Source organism: Poecilia reticulata, chromosome 6, assembly GCF_904066995.2.
Source record: "Poecilia reticulata chromosome 6, P_reticulata-male-v2, whole genome shotgun sequence".
Lineage (NCBI taxonomy): Eukaryota > Metazoa > Chordata > Actinopteri > Cyprinodontiformes > Poeciliidae > Poecilia > Poecilia reticulata.
This window is the reverse complement of record NC_088835.1, coordinates 30,313,655-30,329,539: the sequence shown is the minus strand read 5'-3', so window position 1 is coordinate 30,329,539 and position 15,885 is coordinate 30,313,655. Positions and strand designations below refer to the sequence as shown.

Genomic DNA, 15,885 nt, shown 5'->3' with positions numbered 1-15,885 from the left:
GAAAATCTCCGAGTGTGAAATGTTGAAACTATAATTTTTAGCTAAAAACTAAATAAATTTTTATCTTCAAAACCAAATATTTCACATACTATTTAGTTTGACACTAAATATTTAGTTTAATGAATAACTATTTATTTAGCCAAGTAATTAGCTATGAGATAATTAAGTATTTAGCTAAAAAATATTTAAGCTAAATATCTTCAACCAAAAATATTTAGTCTAGTAAGTACTTAACATAAGTTAACTAAGTAATTAGTTAACTGTTAGTTTTTACCAACAAAATATTTTAGCAAAAACAATTTTTTTAGCTACTAATTTAGCTTATTGTATATATATCTTGCTCTTTACTCAGAATCTAAATGAATGAATGAAAAATGAATCTTCATCTTTTCTTCTTTTCCAAATTACTGCTGTTTATATTTTTTTACAGTGCAGCTCCACAATCAGCATCTCATAGAAAAGTTTAAAAACTGGAAAAAAAAAGAGAAAAAAAAACAAGCAACATTTTTTTATCTTTTATTCCAAAACGTTTGAGGGTAAAACTATAAACAGAGCCATCCAAACCGGAGGAAACAAACACAACGGAGAGAAAGAGGAAGAAAAACTTTGCAGATCGCTAGTAGTCGAAAACAGAAAAACAGAACCGCCGCTTTTCTCGTTCTCAACCAAAATGTTTGTCAACAAGAGGTCCAGGTTCTCCTCTGCGGTTCGACCATGGCCGCCGTCAGGAGCGGATGAAACGCGGTAAGGCACTTTCCAGACGGGTCCGACGGATCCGAATCACCCCAGATGATTTTGTTTCATTTTACAATCCAAATCTACCCTGTGAGTCAAACAGCTCCGATATTTAACAGAAATCTCAGTTTATTCTGCAAAACAAACAAAAGAAGAAACAGGATTTCTTTTCTGTAGAAAACGAAGGGTCCAAGTGAGTGCTGCCCCCTAGAGCCTAAGAGGAGTAACTGCACATTCAGTTCACAAACATCCTGGTGATTTATCAGTAATAATCCTGTTTACGTTTTTATTATTATTATTATTAAGCTACTCTGAGATTTAAAGCAAGTATACATGGCTTACAAATACTAAATGCTCTTTATATAAAAAACGAGGTGGACGGCGATGGATTCCTGGACTGCTCCTGATTTTAAACGAATAACCTTATTAAATCCTGAAAAAAGAAAAAGGAATCATCTCCATGAACATGAGCGGGTTCTCGAGTTGGGGGCGTGAATGTCACCTCCAGCCAATTAGGAAATAACGGAAAGGAAACACAGGATGCCTCCGGGACCCGGCATGCCTGTGGTCGCCCTGATGGGCTGCAGGAATTGCTGAATTCCCCGTCGCAGAAACAACAAAAAAAGGTCAGCTTTTTGCTCTTAAGGCGACATTTCCAGGCCAGACGTCTCCGCGCTCGGCTGAAGGCGACCGGAATGTCAAACCTGTCCTGATTATCGGCGTCCAGCGGAGGGAGGAACTGAAAATCTTCTCTTTTTTTTTTGTTTTCTGGTTTTTTTTCTGGTGTAAAGATCAGGAGGCGGACGTTCCCTGAAGCTTCAGCACTAAAACATTCGTTTGGAGTCGCCTGCAGGCCTAGTGGTTGACGACTCCATGCAGCATCAGGAGCAGGCCGCGCGCCCGCTTGCTGAGCGGACTGTGCGGGTCCTGCTGCAGGAAGGCCAGCAGCTTGGATCGGACCTGGGCCAGAACCGACGACATGTGGTCCCTGGTCAGCGGCTCGCTGTGGTCCAGATTCATCACTGCGTCCTCCAGGTAGCTGGGAGAGGGAGGACCAAAGGATAACAACCAACATTTAAACTTTCAAAACCATAGTTTTGATTTTTAAAGTCAAAATTGTGAGAATATGTCATAATCTCAACTTTCAAAGTCATCATTTAAAGAATGAATCATAATTACAAGTTCATCCTTTTGACTTCTGAAGTTCTAATTAGGAGATAATTATGCTGCAGGTATCATAATTGTGATTTAAAACTTGAAATTATGAGTTTTGATATTTGTTTCGGCTTGAAGACAAAAACTTCCCACCAATTTACACTCAGTTGGTGTTTTATTTTTTCTTTCATGCTGCAAATGGGTGTCCAGAATATTTAGGTTTACATCAAATATTAGTTTTATTCCTTGTTGAATGAAGCCGGTTCTGAGTTTATGTTGACCCCAGTTCCTCCTATCTTCTCGTCCTCCGCTGCTCAACATTTAACTCCTTAATTAATCGTTTCGGGTCGGACATCTGGCGGGACGGTGTCGGGTTTCCGCTGCAGACCCATTAAACCGGCGCGCTGTGAAACGGGCCTGTAACGCCGCCGCGGCGCAGACTCTGAGCTGTTAATAACTCATCTGCTACGTTTGCGCCGCACCTTTAAAAACACACAGCAGCGGCTTAAACTGCCGCTCCGCATCGTCCAGCGCGCAACGACCCCACTGAGGTCACCGTTTCTGAGGATAACGACGCCGTTTATGAGCTGCTTCCAATCAGGAGACGCCTTCATCCGCACAGGCCGTGACTTACAGTCACACTCCCATCGCCTGATTCCATGATTTCTGTCTCTGCAGCGCAAGAAAAGTCTTCAAACAATAAGCCAAAGTTAAGAATAAAAAGAAGCTGCACGCCGCTGTCTTGAAAAGTGTGGGTGCAGGAAGCTCTTTTTTTGTTCTTTTATAGGACACAATAAAGCAGAGGAGAACGAGGACGGAGCGGAGCAGCAGAGAGCAGCTAAAACCCGGAGCTAGCTCCCCGGACAGCCGTGCAGCAGACGGAGCGGCGTGATGGGGTCAGCACTTTACCGCCGCTCCGCCCACAGGGGGCGCCGCGTAATGGCCCAACTGTGGAGATCAAATGTGAGGAAATAATTTAGTCCGAAGGCTGAGGGGCGTTTTATCGCTGAGTGGGAGAGGAAGGGGCGGGACGAGTTTTTAGAAGTTTTAATTAAGACGTTTCTGCAGGTTGAGCTGCTTCAGATTGCAGCAGTTCAGATTAGAGACCAGCAGGAGGATTAGAGGAAAAAATTAAAACACGAAGATAAAATATTTAAGAATAAAAAGAAAAACATTTTGAACCAGTTTTTTGGTTTTCACACTAAGACAAAATAAAATGATGAAAACAAAGTCATAATATTTTGAGAATAAACTCAGACAAGAATAAAGTCATAAAAGTACAAGAATAAAATCAGAATGGTAATAAAGTCATAATACTAGAATAAGGTTGTAATAAAGTCGCAAAAAGATGTGCAATTATACAGCTATACATCTTTGAAAAGCAGAGGGGGAGCCTCCTGCACAAACAACAAGAATGCAGAAAGTGAATTCTGGATGGTAAGTCAAAAACAAAAGTCTTGTCTTTTCCAGCAGCCATTGTACAGTGTATAAAGCGGTAAAACTGGCTGACCAAACATGCTGGAACTCAATTTGGGTTGCTAAGTAATGGGCAGAACTCTGTTGGGGTTGCTAGGTAACAGGTGGTGCCTGCTGATTTGTGATTTTCCAGACTCCAAAAAAAACAATTTATTGCCAAAAACCAGGTTGCTGTGTCCAGGTCCCTCTTGAAAATGAGATCTAGATCCCAACGGGGTTTATCTGGTTAAATTAAGGAAAAACCAGCTGGGTGTTTTTTTCCACTGAGAGGTAGCTCCTGTAATGAGCTCAGCAGATTCAACAGGTGTTGGCTAATTGCTGCTGGCTAGTCTGAAGGAGCTGTGCCTCGAAGGCGGAGCTATGTCCGACCAGGTGAATGGTTGCCATGGAGATTAAAGGATTCCCGAAACATGCATGAAAAAAAATCAAAGCAACGCTCCAGGAAATAACATTATAACCTTTTGTAAAGCTAAAAAAAGTAAAAAAAGTATTTAATTCTGCCACTTTAATCTAAACTGAAAAATGTGTAATTTAAACAAAAAACTATTTACTTTTCTTTGAAAGTTTCCTTTTTAGTCATCTAGTGACCAGCATAAGGAATACATGGCCCCTTAGACCAAAATGAACAGAAGTAACTGGGATCGGTTGCGTTTCCTCACCTGATCTTGAGCTGGGAGCGCGTGGCCAGGTTGGAGGACAGCTGCTGGATCAGCGACAGCAGCACCGGCTGGCTCAGGGGGCACGGCGTCTGGCCGAACACCTGCTGGGAGTCGATGGTCTCACACACGTACAGAACCAGGTTCAGGTCCGTCGCAGACAGAGCCTGCAGTGCAACACAGGGGCAGCGTCATTCGACGACACAGATCTGGTTGGATGACGACGACGTCAGGCTGGGAGGATTTACCAGCATTAACAAGAAGCAGAGCAAATATTTACACACAGGCGTTTTGGCGTGTCTGAACGGCAAAGAGGGAGGATCTGGATAAGCTCAACCACTGATGTTACCTCAGCAGCAAAGCCTTGATTATTCAACACGTCACCCAAAGTGGGACAAATACTTTTTCTTCTCCTTATCAAACTGGTTCCAGTGCAAAAAAAAAAACAACACCCAGTTTGAGAAAGATGCTGTGAACCAGCTGAAGTTTGCACCCAAAGATTGTCATTAAGTTAGAGTATCGCTACTTCAGCATATTTTAGTCAAGTCAGAGTAGAAGCAGGTGTGTCTGCCTGGTGAGGTTTTGGTTAAAACATGTTTTTCATTCACGGTAACATTTATGTTTTTAAATGTTATTTTATCAATTAAATCAAAGCTGTTTTATCTGTATTGAATCAATGTGAAAAGATATTCCATATTATTTAACTTTAAGTAACAGAGACAGCTGTTTAATAGTTAATAGGTAGTTTTATCAATATTTTCTTCCACAGTCGGCCCTTTGAGGACATTTGTGATCTTGTTGTGGCACAAAATGAAAGTGAAGTCAAAACCCTGATATATCATATCGAAATATACAAAAAAAAGATAAAAATCCTTCTTATAAATCTGTCCTACCCAGAACTCGAGTGGCATTTTCTAACTTCACCTGGTTCAAATAAAACAAAAGAAAATCTCACATTAAGCACCTTTTGCTGTCTAATGATCAGTTTATCCCAAAATTAATCAATTAATCTCCAAATGATCATGTGTTCACTAAAGGAATCCTACATTATTGCATTTTAGACATGTTTATTTTCTTGAAAAAGGCTTTCAGTTATTTGTTGCCTTGCATCTTTTAATGCATTTCTAAAAGTGTATGGAAAAGGATTCATTTTTTCTAGAAAATTAATCATCCAGATAATTGATTATGAAGGTAATCATTAGTTGCAGCTCCTGGCTGAAGGGAACAACCATTTTTAACCCCTATTAGAGATGAATGAGTCGAGATTTTAAACATTTATAGAGAGGATGTTTCCCCGCCGCAGCAGGCTGAGAGACATGACAGGAAAAATCAGGAACTTTAAAACCAGACGAGCTGTAAACAACTTCCAGAAGAGCTGCAGGAGGAAAAAACCAAACAAACAATAAAACAAAAATAAGAATGCTGAGCTTGTTCACAGTTAAAAGCATTTCCAGAAACAAAGCGCAGGGGGAAGACGAGACACATAAAACAGCAAAAACAGAAAATATCACCAAGTATTTTGATCAAGTTTCTAGTGCAAATGTCTTAGTAAACATAAAATAAGACAAAACTAACTTACAAGTAACTTTTCAGCAACATATATTAGCTTGTTTTAAGTCAATAATTCCTAATATTGATGAAAAAATGCTCGTTTGTAAGATTGTTTCATGTATATGATGGGAAAAATGTCTTGTTACAGGTTTAATAATCTGCCAATGGGAAAGTTACTTCATCAATATTAGGAATTATTGACTTAAATCAATATCTTACATCTTGCTAAAAAGTTACTTATAACTTAGTTTTGTCTCATTTTAATAAGATATTTGCAGTAAAACCTGGATCAAAATTTTGGTAATATTTTGTGTTTTTACAGTGAATGAATCCCTGCTTAATGTGTAAATAAACGGTTTAGCCCAGTGGTGCCCAGAGTGTGGCCCGAGGGCCATTTGTGGTCCCTGGAATGAGTTTGTATGGCCGCTGACTGCACTTGAAAACCAATGCAAATTTGGCAGATAAAGCTGACAAATTATTTTAGGGTGAGATTTCCATTTAGAGTTTATATCGTAAAAGGAAAATGTCCAAAACAAATATTTTCTTTTTTAATTAGCAGATCACAGCCACAAAACATCCAGAAACTTTTACTCTGAAACAAACTTGGCCTACAAACTACAAAGGCTTTAAAAGAAAATTCTGGGTTTTACTGCTGGCTATGAACCAAAAACAGACAAAACAGAAAATAATTGGCTCAAAAAGTTAAATAAATGTAAATATTAAGGCATATTTCAGACCAATGTTGGTTTCTGTAAAAATTTTACTATTTGAATTTATTATGGTGCAGATAAAGGAGTGAGAATTCACAATAATAGTATTTTTGCATTTTTTTCAATGGAGACAAAAAGCTCATTTTGGTTCCTGAGGACTTTCAACTTGTGGATTTTGCCTGTGGTGCAAAACGTTTGGACACCGGCGGTTTAGCCCATCAGAGCGACTGGCAGGGTTTGTGTTGACAGAATATTCCTTCTCTTCATAACTTAAGTGGAGTCGATTCATTTCATTGTCCTATCAGTGATTTTTTTATCAATGCAGTGAAAAGTCAGATTTGTTCATCTGCCTGATTAATGTATGATGGGATCTGGATTGTCTGTTTAATGTGTTGAATATTAAAACACATAAAAATTAAAGGCATCAAAACAGCCTATGTCAATAACATTTAAAAACCAAAGCATAATAATAGAATATGACGGAATATTTTTGACGCCGTCAGTCAAAATGACGGACAACGAAGACGTCTAGTGTGACCTGTGGTGTCTGGGTCGAGTCGGTACCTGCTGGAAGGCCTGGTTGAGCTGGCCCTGCTGGAGCAGCTGCAGGATGTTGGCCTGCTGTGACTGGTAGTCCAGGTGTGCGGTGGGGACGGGCGTCCCGGCGGCGGAGCGCATGGCCTGCATGATGCTGGAGGTGACGACGGCCTGCTGCTCCCTCATCGCCAGGCTCACCTCGCCTTTCACGATGCGCTGCAAGTGGCTCAGGATGGACTCCTGCAGACTGGAGGAGACACAGACTTACTGCCTGAATGCGGCGCTGTTAGCGCAGTAGCTAGCTCTTCTGCTCAATCTGAGGCTGGGAAATGAATTGGCAAACAAGAGACCGTATCAAATTTATGCTCTTACATTAGTCCCACGATTGAGTTTTATTATTTTTACTCTGCAGTCCGTTACCACACATTACATCTAGCATAGATAAATATTGCTGGACAATAAATTGTCAATGTAGGTATTTTTAAAAAAAATTTTTATTGAAACTTCTGTAAATTAACTTAATTTACCAAAAAAATATTGGCCAAAATTGGAATCGGTGATCAGCTAGAAAATAGCAACTAATGCAGCTCCGTCTAAAAGGTTTATATAACGTATGAGGCAAAGACAATTCTGGTGAGGGACAAAAAAAAAAATCCAAATTATTTATGTTCCATCTTCATTTTCTGTGACGCTTACACTTCCAAGTGTTTGCTTTGTTGTGGTACCAAAACTATTGAAACAAAGTTCGTAATTGCTGAGAAAAGCTAAATTAGATCTGGTTATGTTGTTTCAAGCATACTTCAGAAAACCCTAGGAGTGTTTTTAAAGGCGGCGCGTCTCGGCCGCAGCGCAGGTACGTACTTCCCCACCACCACCTGCATCTGGTGCTGGACCTCGGCTCGTACGGCGGCAGAGACGCTGCTGGCCAGCTGATCGGTGCAGCTCTGGAAGCCGTCGATCGCCTGCTGCAGCTGGCCGATCACCGGGTCCCGCGCCTCCTGCTCCCTCTGCTTCCGGCTCTTCAGGTGGGATTCCAGCTGCTGGATGTCTGCAGAGAAAACACAACTTGGCGACAGAAAAACACACACTCCTCTCCGCTCAGAGCAGGTTGTCATGGCAACGCTGAGTGACAGGACTCAAACTTTAGCGTTTCAAGTTTAGCTTAAGCTAATAGATGCTTCAAAGATTTGTTAAATTAGGTTTATTAGAAGCATTTTTAGTTGTTCAGGTGTTTGAAGTTAATAAACTACACAAGAAAACTTTTTAAAAAGTAAATTATATTTTATCCTCAATCCTAAAATGAGCTGATAAATAAGTGTGAACAATATGTCAGACTTTCCACATTTTATGTCTTATTTCATCATCTAAAAGATAAAACTCTGAAATTCTGCATTTTACATTAATTTACATCCAGATGGGAACCATTAGTTTTGGTTCATCACTACACAATTTGCATTTTTTACCCCGCACTCCATTAATCATTTTTTGATATTAATTTTCTGAATAATTTTTTAATTACCAAGAGACACAACACGCTTTCTTAAAAACAAAAAACAGCAGCAAGGCTTTTTTTCATAGCTTCTTTTGGCCTAATATCCATTTACGTATAAAAATAAAACCATATAATAAAAGATAATTAAATACAAAAGATAATTTTACTTAAATATATATACATGAATAGCAATAAAAAAATAAAAACCATTTTTTTAAATATAGAAATAAGAAAAACAAAAATAAATAGATATTTTTTTACTGGGTTTAAAACTGGGCCCAGTGCTCTTGAACTGGGTTTAGATGTGAAACAAAGCATAAAAATGTCTCATTTTTGTTTTACTTTTAGAAAAGCATATTGATCACTTTGTTTTGTTAAATGCATGTACACCAGTCTTTAGTTGCTCATTTCAATAGATGGACTCTCTCTGCACAGCCTGTTTATAGCTTTTGTGTCCTGCTATCCGTCAAATGATCTTCTTTATGTGAAATAATTGCAATCATATGATGCGGTAAGCGTTAGCTGCGTCGGGCCTGAAGTGATGCAGCAGCTCGGATGCTAATGCTGCGGCTTCAGTCAATATTTAATCACTCCACACTGACTACATTTAAATGGGAAGAGGTGTGCGCTCTCCATCTGTGTGGATTAAACTTCAGAGACTGCTCATAACAGACGTTACTCTATCGCAGGATCTCGTGTCACCTTGTCTCCCTCCTTTCTAGCCTGAATTTAAAGCCGCAGGACATCTAAAAAAAAAAATAGATAATAAAAATAACAAAGAAACTCCAGTCTTCTCCAACGGGAAGCTTTACTGTAAAACAGAGGAAGTGTTTGACTCTGCAGACACGTGGGACGCTTCTCTGCACATTCAGACCGTTTGAGTCTCAAGGCTCCAATCTAGGCGAACCTATAGAGAAGATCTGCTGTCTGTGTGCTCAGACGATCTGACCCCTGACACCAACCAGACGGAGAAACACAAACAACTTCAATACAGAGCCTGAACTCAACACTGAGGATAACAATGCGGGTGGAAAAGCTTTTTTCTTTTCTTGCCAGAGCTTTATCGGCCACATTTTACGACTGTAAATAACAAAAAATAAACTTGACTGTGAATTTATGGCAGATATTTCAAAGAGAAAAAATGGATGTGTTGAAGAAAATAGAAATATTTCCCCCCCATTTTCTCACTCTATACTCATTCAGACCTGGAAAATACTTCAATGACCTTCAATGACTGGAGCACCAGCACAGCAAACAAAATCCATACATGACTTTGATTTCACTATTGAACAGTTTTTTAATTGTCACCTTCTGAAAATGAAGAGAGATTTTTGAAAAAAAAAATAAATAAAAAATGTTGCCTTTGGCAAAAAATGAGTTGGGCGAATTGCAATCAAACAGGTCACATTTAAAAATGAAATAAAATAAAACAGCCTAAAAGTTGCACTTGGTTGTCTAAGGTCTAACTAAAATGGGGACGAAACACACACACACACACATATATGGTTCGAATACTTGTTAAGTTGTTTTAGTAATAATTTATATAAAAAAATATTTACAAAATATTTAAAAAAATCATTTTTCATGTGGTTTATAAATATTGGCTAGAGACGCTTTGACAACATAAAGTTGGATAAAAATGTGTTGATATATTTGGTCAAAAATCCTGGGTTACTAAGTATTATATACTAATAGATTTTTAGAAAATATCTGAGTTTTAAAAGTACAGAAACCTGTTTGTTTAGGAAGTTGGTTATTGTATACAGTGAGTTTATTTAGTGTTAAATAAAATAGCCGTAGCCGCTTCTGTGCTTTTCGTTTTGAGGTTTTTCACCCAACTGCCTGCCGCCAACGTTCACCACTTCAATAATGTGAGTCAAATACTCTTAAAGAGGCAGTGTCACATATTTCAGCCATTTTATAGCACAATCAATTAATTATCTTAAATTCAGTTGTCACAAAAATGCTGCATACATCAAACATGACTTAAAAGAAACTGAACACCTTGAAATTGGGCTTCTGTCTCTTTAAAACTCCTGCTCTTTCTGAAACTCTTCTGGCTCCTTTATTAATCCTTTAATGTATTTACCAGTGTTAAACTGAGCAGTAGCTCCTATAATGACGGCAGTTCCTCAAAGTATTTGCTAATTGCTGCTGGCTAGTCATAAGGAGCAGGGGAAGAGCTGTGACTTGAACGTCCAACTAGATGTTTTGCCATTGAGATTAAAACATCATAACATGATGTAAAGCTAAAAAAAAAGTTGACTTTACATGACACTGCCCCTTTAAGACACTGAGTGAAATCGTCGATGTAGAGGTGATGCCTTTCGAGGTGAAAGTTACAGATTGTGAGCAGTCCACAGTGTTAACTTGTGCGGCCTTACAGTCCTGCGTGCCCTGCTTGAAGCTGTCGTTGATCTGCTGGAACATGGACTGGCAGCCTCTTTCAAACACGGGCAGCACTGTGCTCTGGAAGGCGTCTTTGTAGGCGGCCTGGATGGGGCCCTGCATGGCCTCCGCCGCGGCCCGGCCCATGGCGTCCGTAGTGTTCTGGTCCAAACACACGACAAGTTAGAACTAACCCAGTGCTGTCCAAACTTTGCGCCACATGGGCCAAAAGCGTTCACTCAAAAACCGACCAAAATTCAGCAAATGAACTAGCCCAATTTTCTTATTTTACATTTTTTTCAAATGTTATTTATTGTAGATTTTATGACAATTAAATTAAGTGATTAATCTGATAAATTTTCTAGAAAACAACTTAGAATTTTTCTGAGTTTCAGAAGTCAAGCTTTTGAGGAAAACTACGGATAACATGGTTTTACCTTTTCTTAAAACTTGGTTATAAAAACATGAAAACTTTGTAAGAGAATTAAGTTGGTAGTAATTTTACCCTGAATGCAAATTAAAACTCTCAATCTGCAAATGTGTATCATTTTTGAAGTTCAGTTGAGGGCCACAAATGGCCCGCGAGCCGCACTTTGGCCACCCTGAGCTATGAAACTGGTCGGCCTACCTTGGATTTAACCACTTTGATGACGATGTCCTTAATCGTGACTTCCACGGCGGCCATCTTAGCGGCGATCGAGTTGTTCAGCTGCCCCGTCACCGGCTCCAGACTCTTAGAAATGGCTGTAAAATGTCAAATAAAGTGAAAGTAGGGGGAAAGATTAGCAGGAGCGTGTCTATAATTAGACGAGCAAAAAAAACCCCGACTTTTCTACTCTGAGTGCGAGGCGGGGAAACGTTTCTCCAGAGACGGCAGCGTTTTAGTCCGACATCAACACACCTCAGCGCTCTTTGCTATATTTAAGTTTACTTATGCTCAGAATTATCTCAAGCATTAAATAACAGCATCATTTATTGATGCACAGCCTGCTCTGCACTTTGACTCGGAGCATTTCAAAGTGACAAAACAAAAAAGCAGCTCATCAGTGACCATGTGAATTTATTTTAAATGCTTCCTGGATGCAGTTCATTATCTGCTGCAAGATTAATGCAACCATGCGCCGCCATCGGGTTCTGGAGGGACATCTGGATCTCGCTCTTCTGGTCAGAAAACCCAGATTCCTGGTGTAAAATTATGATGAAAAAAAAAAACAATGACTGGAATAAAACTACAAAGTGTTCAAAACAAGCCCTGAAGTTACAGCTTCCTTAAAGTCTTAAAAGGCCAGAAAACCAGAAAATATTTCACAGATCGCCTGAAAAACAGTAAAACAAAAAAACTGCTGCATTTTATCCAGGGCTGGGTTAAACAGCCCTGGATACCATGCACAATATTTTGTGCATGGTGATTAATAATTAAACTACTGTATTATTTTTTTATTTGTTTGACTGTGCTACTGCTGGATCCCTTGCAGGGTGACGTCACACATGCAAGATCCCGCCACCAGCTTCCAGCTGGAGGGCAAAAAGCTGCTGGCTGACAAGGCCTAGCATTGGTTTTACCGCTTAATCTTGAATGTATGCATGATATAAACGCAGTGCATTGCTACAAATTGTCAACACTAACATGACTAGATAAGGTCAGGGGAAAGTTTTAATGAGCGAGGGAGAGGGAAGTAGCTCAGTTATGCTACCTGGACTTTGACATCCATAACCTGTAGATGTGATGTGGAATTCGGTGTGTTTTGGTTCAGTTACAAAATAAAATAAAAGGCAAACTAAACACCGAGTTAGACAGATCATCAGCAGAGCAGGTGTTTAAATCAACCACCGCTGTGTTAGCTTAGCTAATAGCAGTGGTAGCTAATCTAATCACAGCGATCACTTATTAATAATAGTGAAATAAACATCAAGCCTGAAAACATAAAACTGTAATGGACTGAATGTTCTGTTCTTTGTGTGGAGAATGTTTTTGATGTTGGATCCAGAAACATAAAGTGGCGTTGCGGTCAGTTGCTATGGTAAAACGATTAGCTTACTTTGAGGAACTGCTTTCTTTAGTTCCTCTCTCAGGACTTTGTCCATCCTGTTGGTCAGCGCCGTGCTGAGGGCGTGGCTCAGCTGCTGGCTCAGCTGCTCGTGAAGCTGTTGCTGGCGGTTCTGATTCTCGGCCAGAGCTCGGTCCAGTCTGCGCTCTGAGGCCACCGAGGGTCAAGGCTCAACGACAGACAGACAAACCTCACAGCAAACACAATGCAGCGCCTCATGTTAGAGGAGGAAACGCGTGGAGGATACGCTCCTGCTCCTGGTGCTTCATCAGAACGTGCTCCACCTGCGCCATGATAGTTCCCGGCATGGTCTCCACCAGGGAACACAGATCCGCTAGCTCCCTCTGCTGGCTGCGCAGCAGCATCAGGAGCTCATCCTGAGTCTCTGTGTTAAACTGCAGAACACCAAACAGGAGTCTGTAATTATTTTGTTGCATTTTATTCAAAACGTAACAAATTAAGCAAATTTTCAATTCAAAAACCCTTTTTGATGGTAAATTTAGACACATGACCTTAATCTGTTATTTAGGTTATTCAGCCATCAGCTTGGTGCAAAGTGTTATTCTATCTACTCAGCTTGTGGACGCCGACATTAGCCTGAGCGTCTTTGCTCCTGCTGCATGGGTAGCATTGAGAAACTATTTTTAGGCTTGAATAGCATCTCTGACAGGCTAACTCCTTTTAGCACAACTTGAACACAATAATTAGTGATTATTTAATTAACCCCTAGTGGGTTGAGAGAAGCAGCTGGACCAAAATTTTAGTATTTTAAGGACAAAAATGATAGTAATTCATATAAGCAACAATAACAAAATCAGACAACATAAAATCTTTCCAAATCATTTTCACAAGTTTTAAATAACTTGTGAAACTTCAACAAAAACAGCAGGTGTGTGTCTGTGTCTGGTTGAAAAATTTTTGTTTTTCATTTAGTGGGTAGAAAACCCAGAAATTTTACTCAAATAAGAGCAGAGATACTTCCTAATAAAATTACTCAAGTAAAAAGTACAACATAGTAAAAATAGTCCTAAAAGTATATTTTTTCAAAGAATTTACTGAAGTAGATGTAATTAATTAAATTTAACAAGTTACTAGCCAACTGTACCTGACCGGGATCCATGTGCCTGGGCTGAGAAGATTCACTGGAAATGAGAGAAAACGTCCCTCAAAATGTGTAAGCAACATTTCCCTAACTGTTGCATCCATTTTCATTACAACTTTAGCACAATTTAAAGAGAAATGAGCAGTTTTAGAGTCAAGAAACAGAGAAATAATCAAGCAGACATTTAGCTTTTTTTAGTTTCGAACATACCCGTCATCTTTCTTGAGTTTCCTCTTCAGTTTCGGTGAGCCTCGTGGCGAGCTCTTCCAGTCTTTCACCGGCATCCTGTGAGAGGAGCGAGAGCCGCAGTTCCCAGAGGACGAAGCCAGGCTGGCGATCTCGTCATCGGGATCGCTGCACACAGAAACGTCAAAGTTTCAACAGCGACCGCAGCTTCAGAGGAAGTCTCTGCAATCATGTAGTGAATGAAGCTGCACAGCTTGGAGTCACCTCTGGTCAGCGCCGACATCCTGGCTGTCGTGCTGGGCGAGGTGGTAGGAGCGCCGGTGGTAGGGAGAGCTCAAGCGGCGCTCGCTTGACTCCTCTCTCAAACTGCAAGACAGGTGAAACAATTAGTTAACAAACAAAACAAAGTTTGAAGTTTTTATCTTTGGGCCTAAAGAGGAGCGATCTAGAGTAAGTTATTACAGCAAGAAACTACAGATCAGGGTGAAACCTGGATCTGGACCTTCAGAGCCACATGAAGACAGTTACAAAGTCGGCCTTCTATCACTTGAGCAGCATCTCCAGATTAAAGGACTAATGTCGATGAAAATAATGTGTTGCCAAACCAGCCAATCAGATATTTGAACCCAATAAGAGGCTGAAAGAAGTTTATCTATGGTGTAGTGATGGACTCTGACCTGAACCTTAAAGACCACATAAAGACAGTTGCAAAGTCGGCATTCTGTCACCTAAAGAACATTTCTAGGATTAGAGGACTAATGTAGCAACAAGAACTAGGAAACTCATCCACTCGTTTATCTTTGCATCAATTACTGCAGCAGAGTCTTTATAGGTCTGACTATAATAATCAATCCTCCACCTGGATCTGATCCAGATGCTGCTGCTGGCGTTCTGACTAAAACCAGGAAGATAGAGCACATCACCCAGTTCTACAGTCCTTCCAAAAAGAGAACAGATGTTAAAACTTTTGTCTGTTTATAAATCACTGAACAGCTTATCACCACAATACATTAAAGATCTGCTGCTGTTGTATCAACCTTCCAGACCCCTCAGGTCTTCTGGTTCTGCTCTGCATCCCCAGAACCAAACATGGAGAAGCAGCATTCAGACAAAAGAAAAACTGTTAGGCTATCTCCAGCCAATTGGAGATAGCCTAATTTGGGAAATAAAGTGATGGAAAGAAAAATCCTATTTTCTGTCCGATGAGCCGTGTTGTCTTTAGTTTTTCATAAAGATTGAACAAAGGGACTGAAACAGACTGACCATTCTCCCAGCCCGTTGTCCCTGAGGCTGTTCCTGGTCTCCCTGGTGATGTCTGGAGCCGCCGGCCATGACGTGTGGCTAACGCTGCCATCCGACGACCCTCCGCTGACCCCAGTGTTTTCCTGCGACAACGTGTTCTCCAGAAGAGACGGTTTGTTACCGAGTCTGGACTCCGAATCGTCCGCCATCGACGACCCCTCAGCACCTCCGAGTTCAAGGGGCAACAAACTACAGGAAGAAAGAAAACAACTAGGTTGGTTCTGACTTATTACTATAGACATTAATGATAAACAGGTCGATGATTCTTCCTGCCTCGTTTTCAAATACTTGAGTTTTACAAAATATCTTTGTTGGAATTTGTATGTTTTAGTCATGTTTGTTTTTCCCTGGATTTGTTCTGCTGAAATATTTCAAAAGAGCGAAAGAAAGACCAAGCAAAAGAATGAGAAAAAGAGCGAGAGAAACACAAAAGGAGTGGAAGAAAGAACAAGCGAAAGAAACAGTATCAGCTAGAGTGAAAGAAAGAGCCAGAGTTAAAAGGAGAGCAAACAAGCTGAAGGAACGAACAAAAAAAAAAAAAACAGAC

The 15,885-nt window shown here is 40.2% G+C and overlaps 1 protein-coding gene across 2 annotated transcripts in view; it reads right to left on the bottom strand.

Annotated features, from left to right (window-relative positions):
* Positions 1 to 1,007: 1,007 nt before the first annotated feature.
* The window catches only part of edc4 (enhancer of mRNA decapping 4), a 31,068-nt gene continuing 16,190 nt past the window's right edge, over positions 1,008 to 15,885 (bottom strand). For both annotated transcript variants that reach the window (XM_008436541.2, XM_081608349.1), the window contains exons 19-30: positions 15,300 to 15,527; positions 14,301 to 14,402; positions 14,061 to 14,204; positions 13,854 to 13,890; positions 12,996 to 13,143; positions 12,740 to 12,895; positions 11,329 to 11,444; positions 10,697 to 10,862; positions 7,682 to 7,868; positions 6,848 to 7,067; positions 4,026 to 4,189; positions 1,008 to 1,774 (exon numbers count right to left, since the gene is read on the bottom strand). In XM_008436541.2, coding sequence (XP_008434763.1) covers positions 1,591 to 1,774; positions 4,026 to 4,189; positions 6,848 to 7,067; positions 7,682 to 7,868; positions 10,697 to 10,862; positions 11,329 to 11,444; positions 12,740 to 12,895; positions 12,996 to 13,143; positions 13,854 to 13,890; positions 14,061 to 14,204; positions 14,301 to 14,402; positions 15,300 to 15,527 — 1,852 coding nt within the window. In that variant the 3' untranslated portion in view covers positions 1,008 to 1,590. The remainder of the gene's footprint in view (positions 1,775 to 4,025; positions 4,190 to 6,847; positions 7,068 to 7,681; positions 7,869 to 10,696; positions 10,863 to 11,328; positions 11,445 to 12,739; positions 12,896 to 12,995; positions 13,144 to 13,853; positions 13,891 to 14,060; positions 14,205 to 14,300; positions 14,403 to 15,299; positions 15,528 to 15,885) is intronic.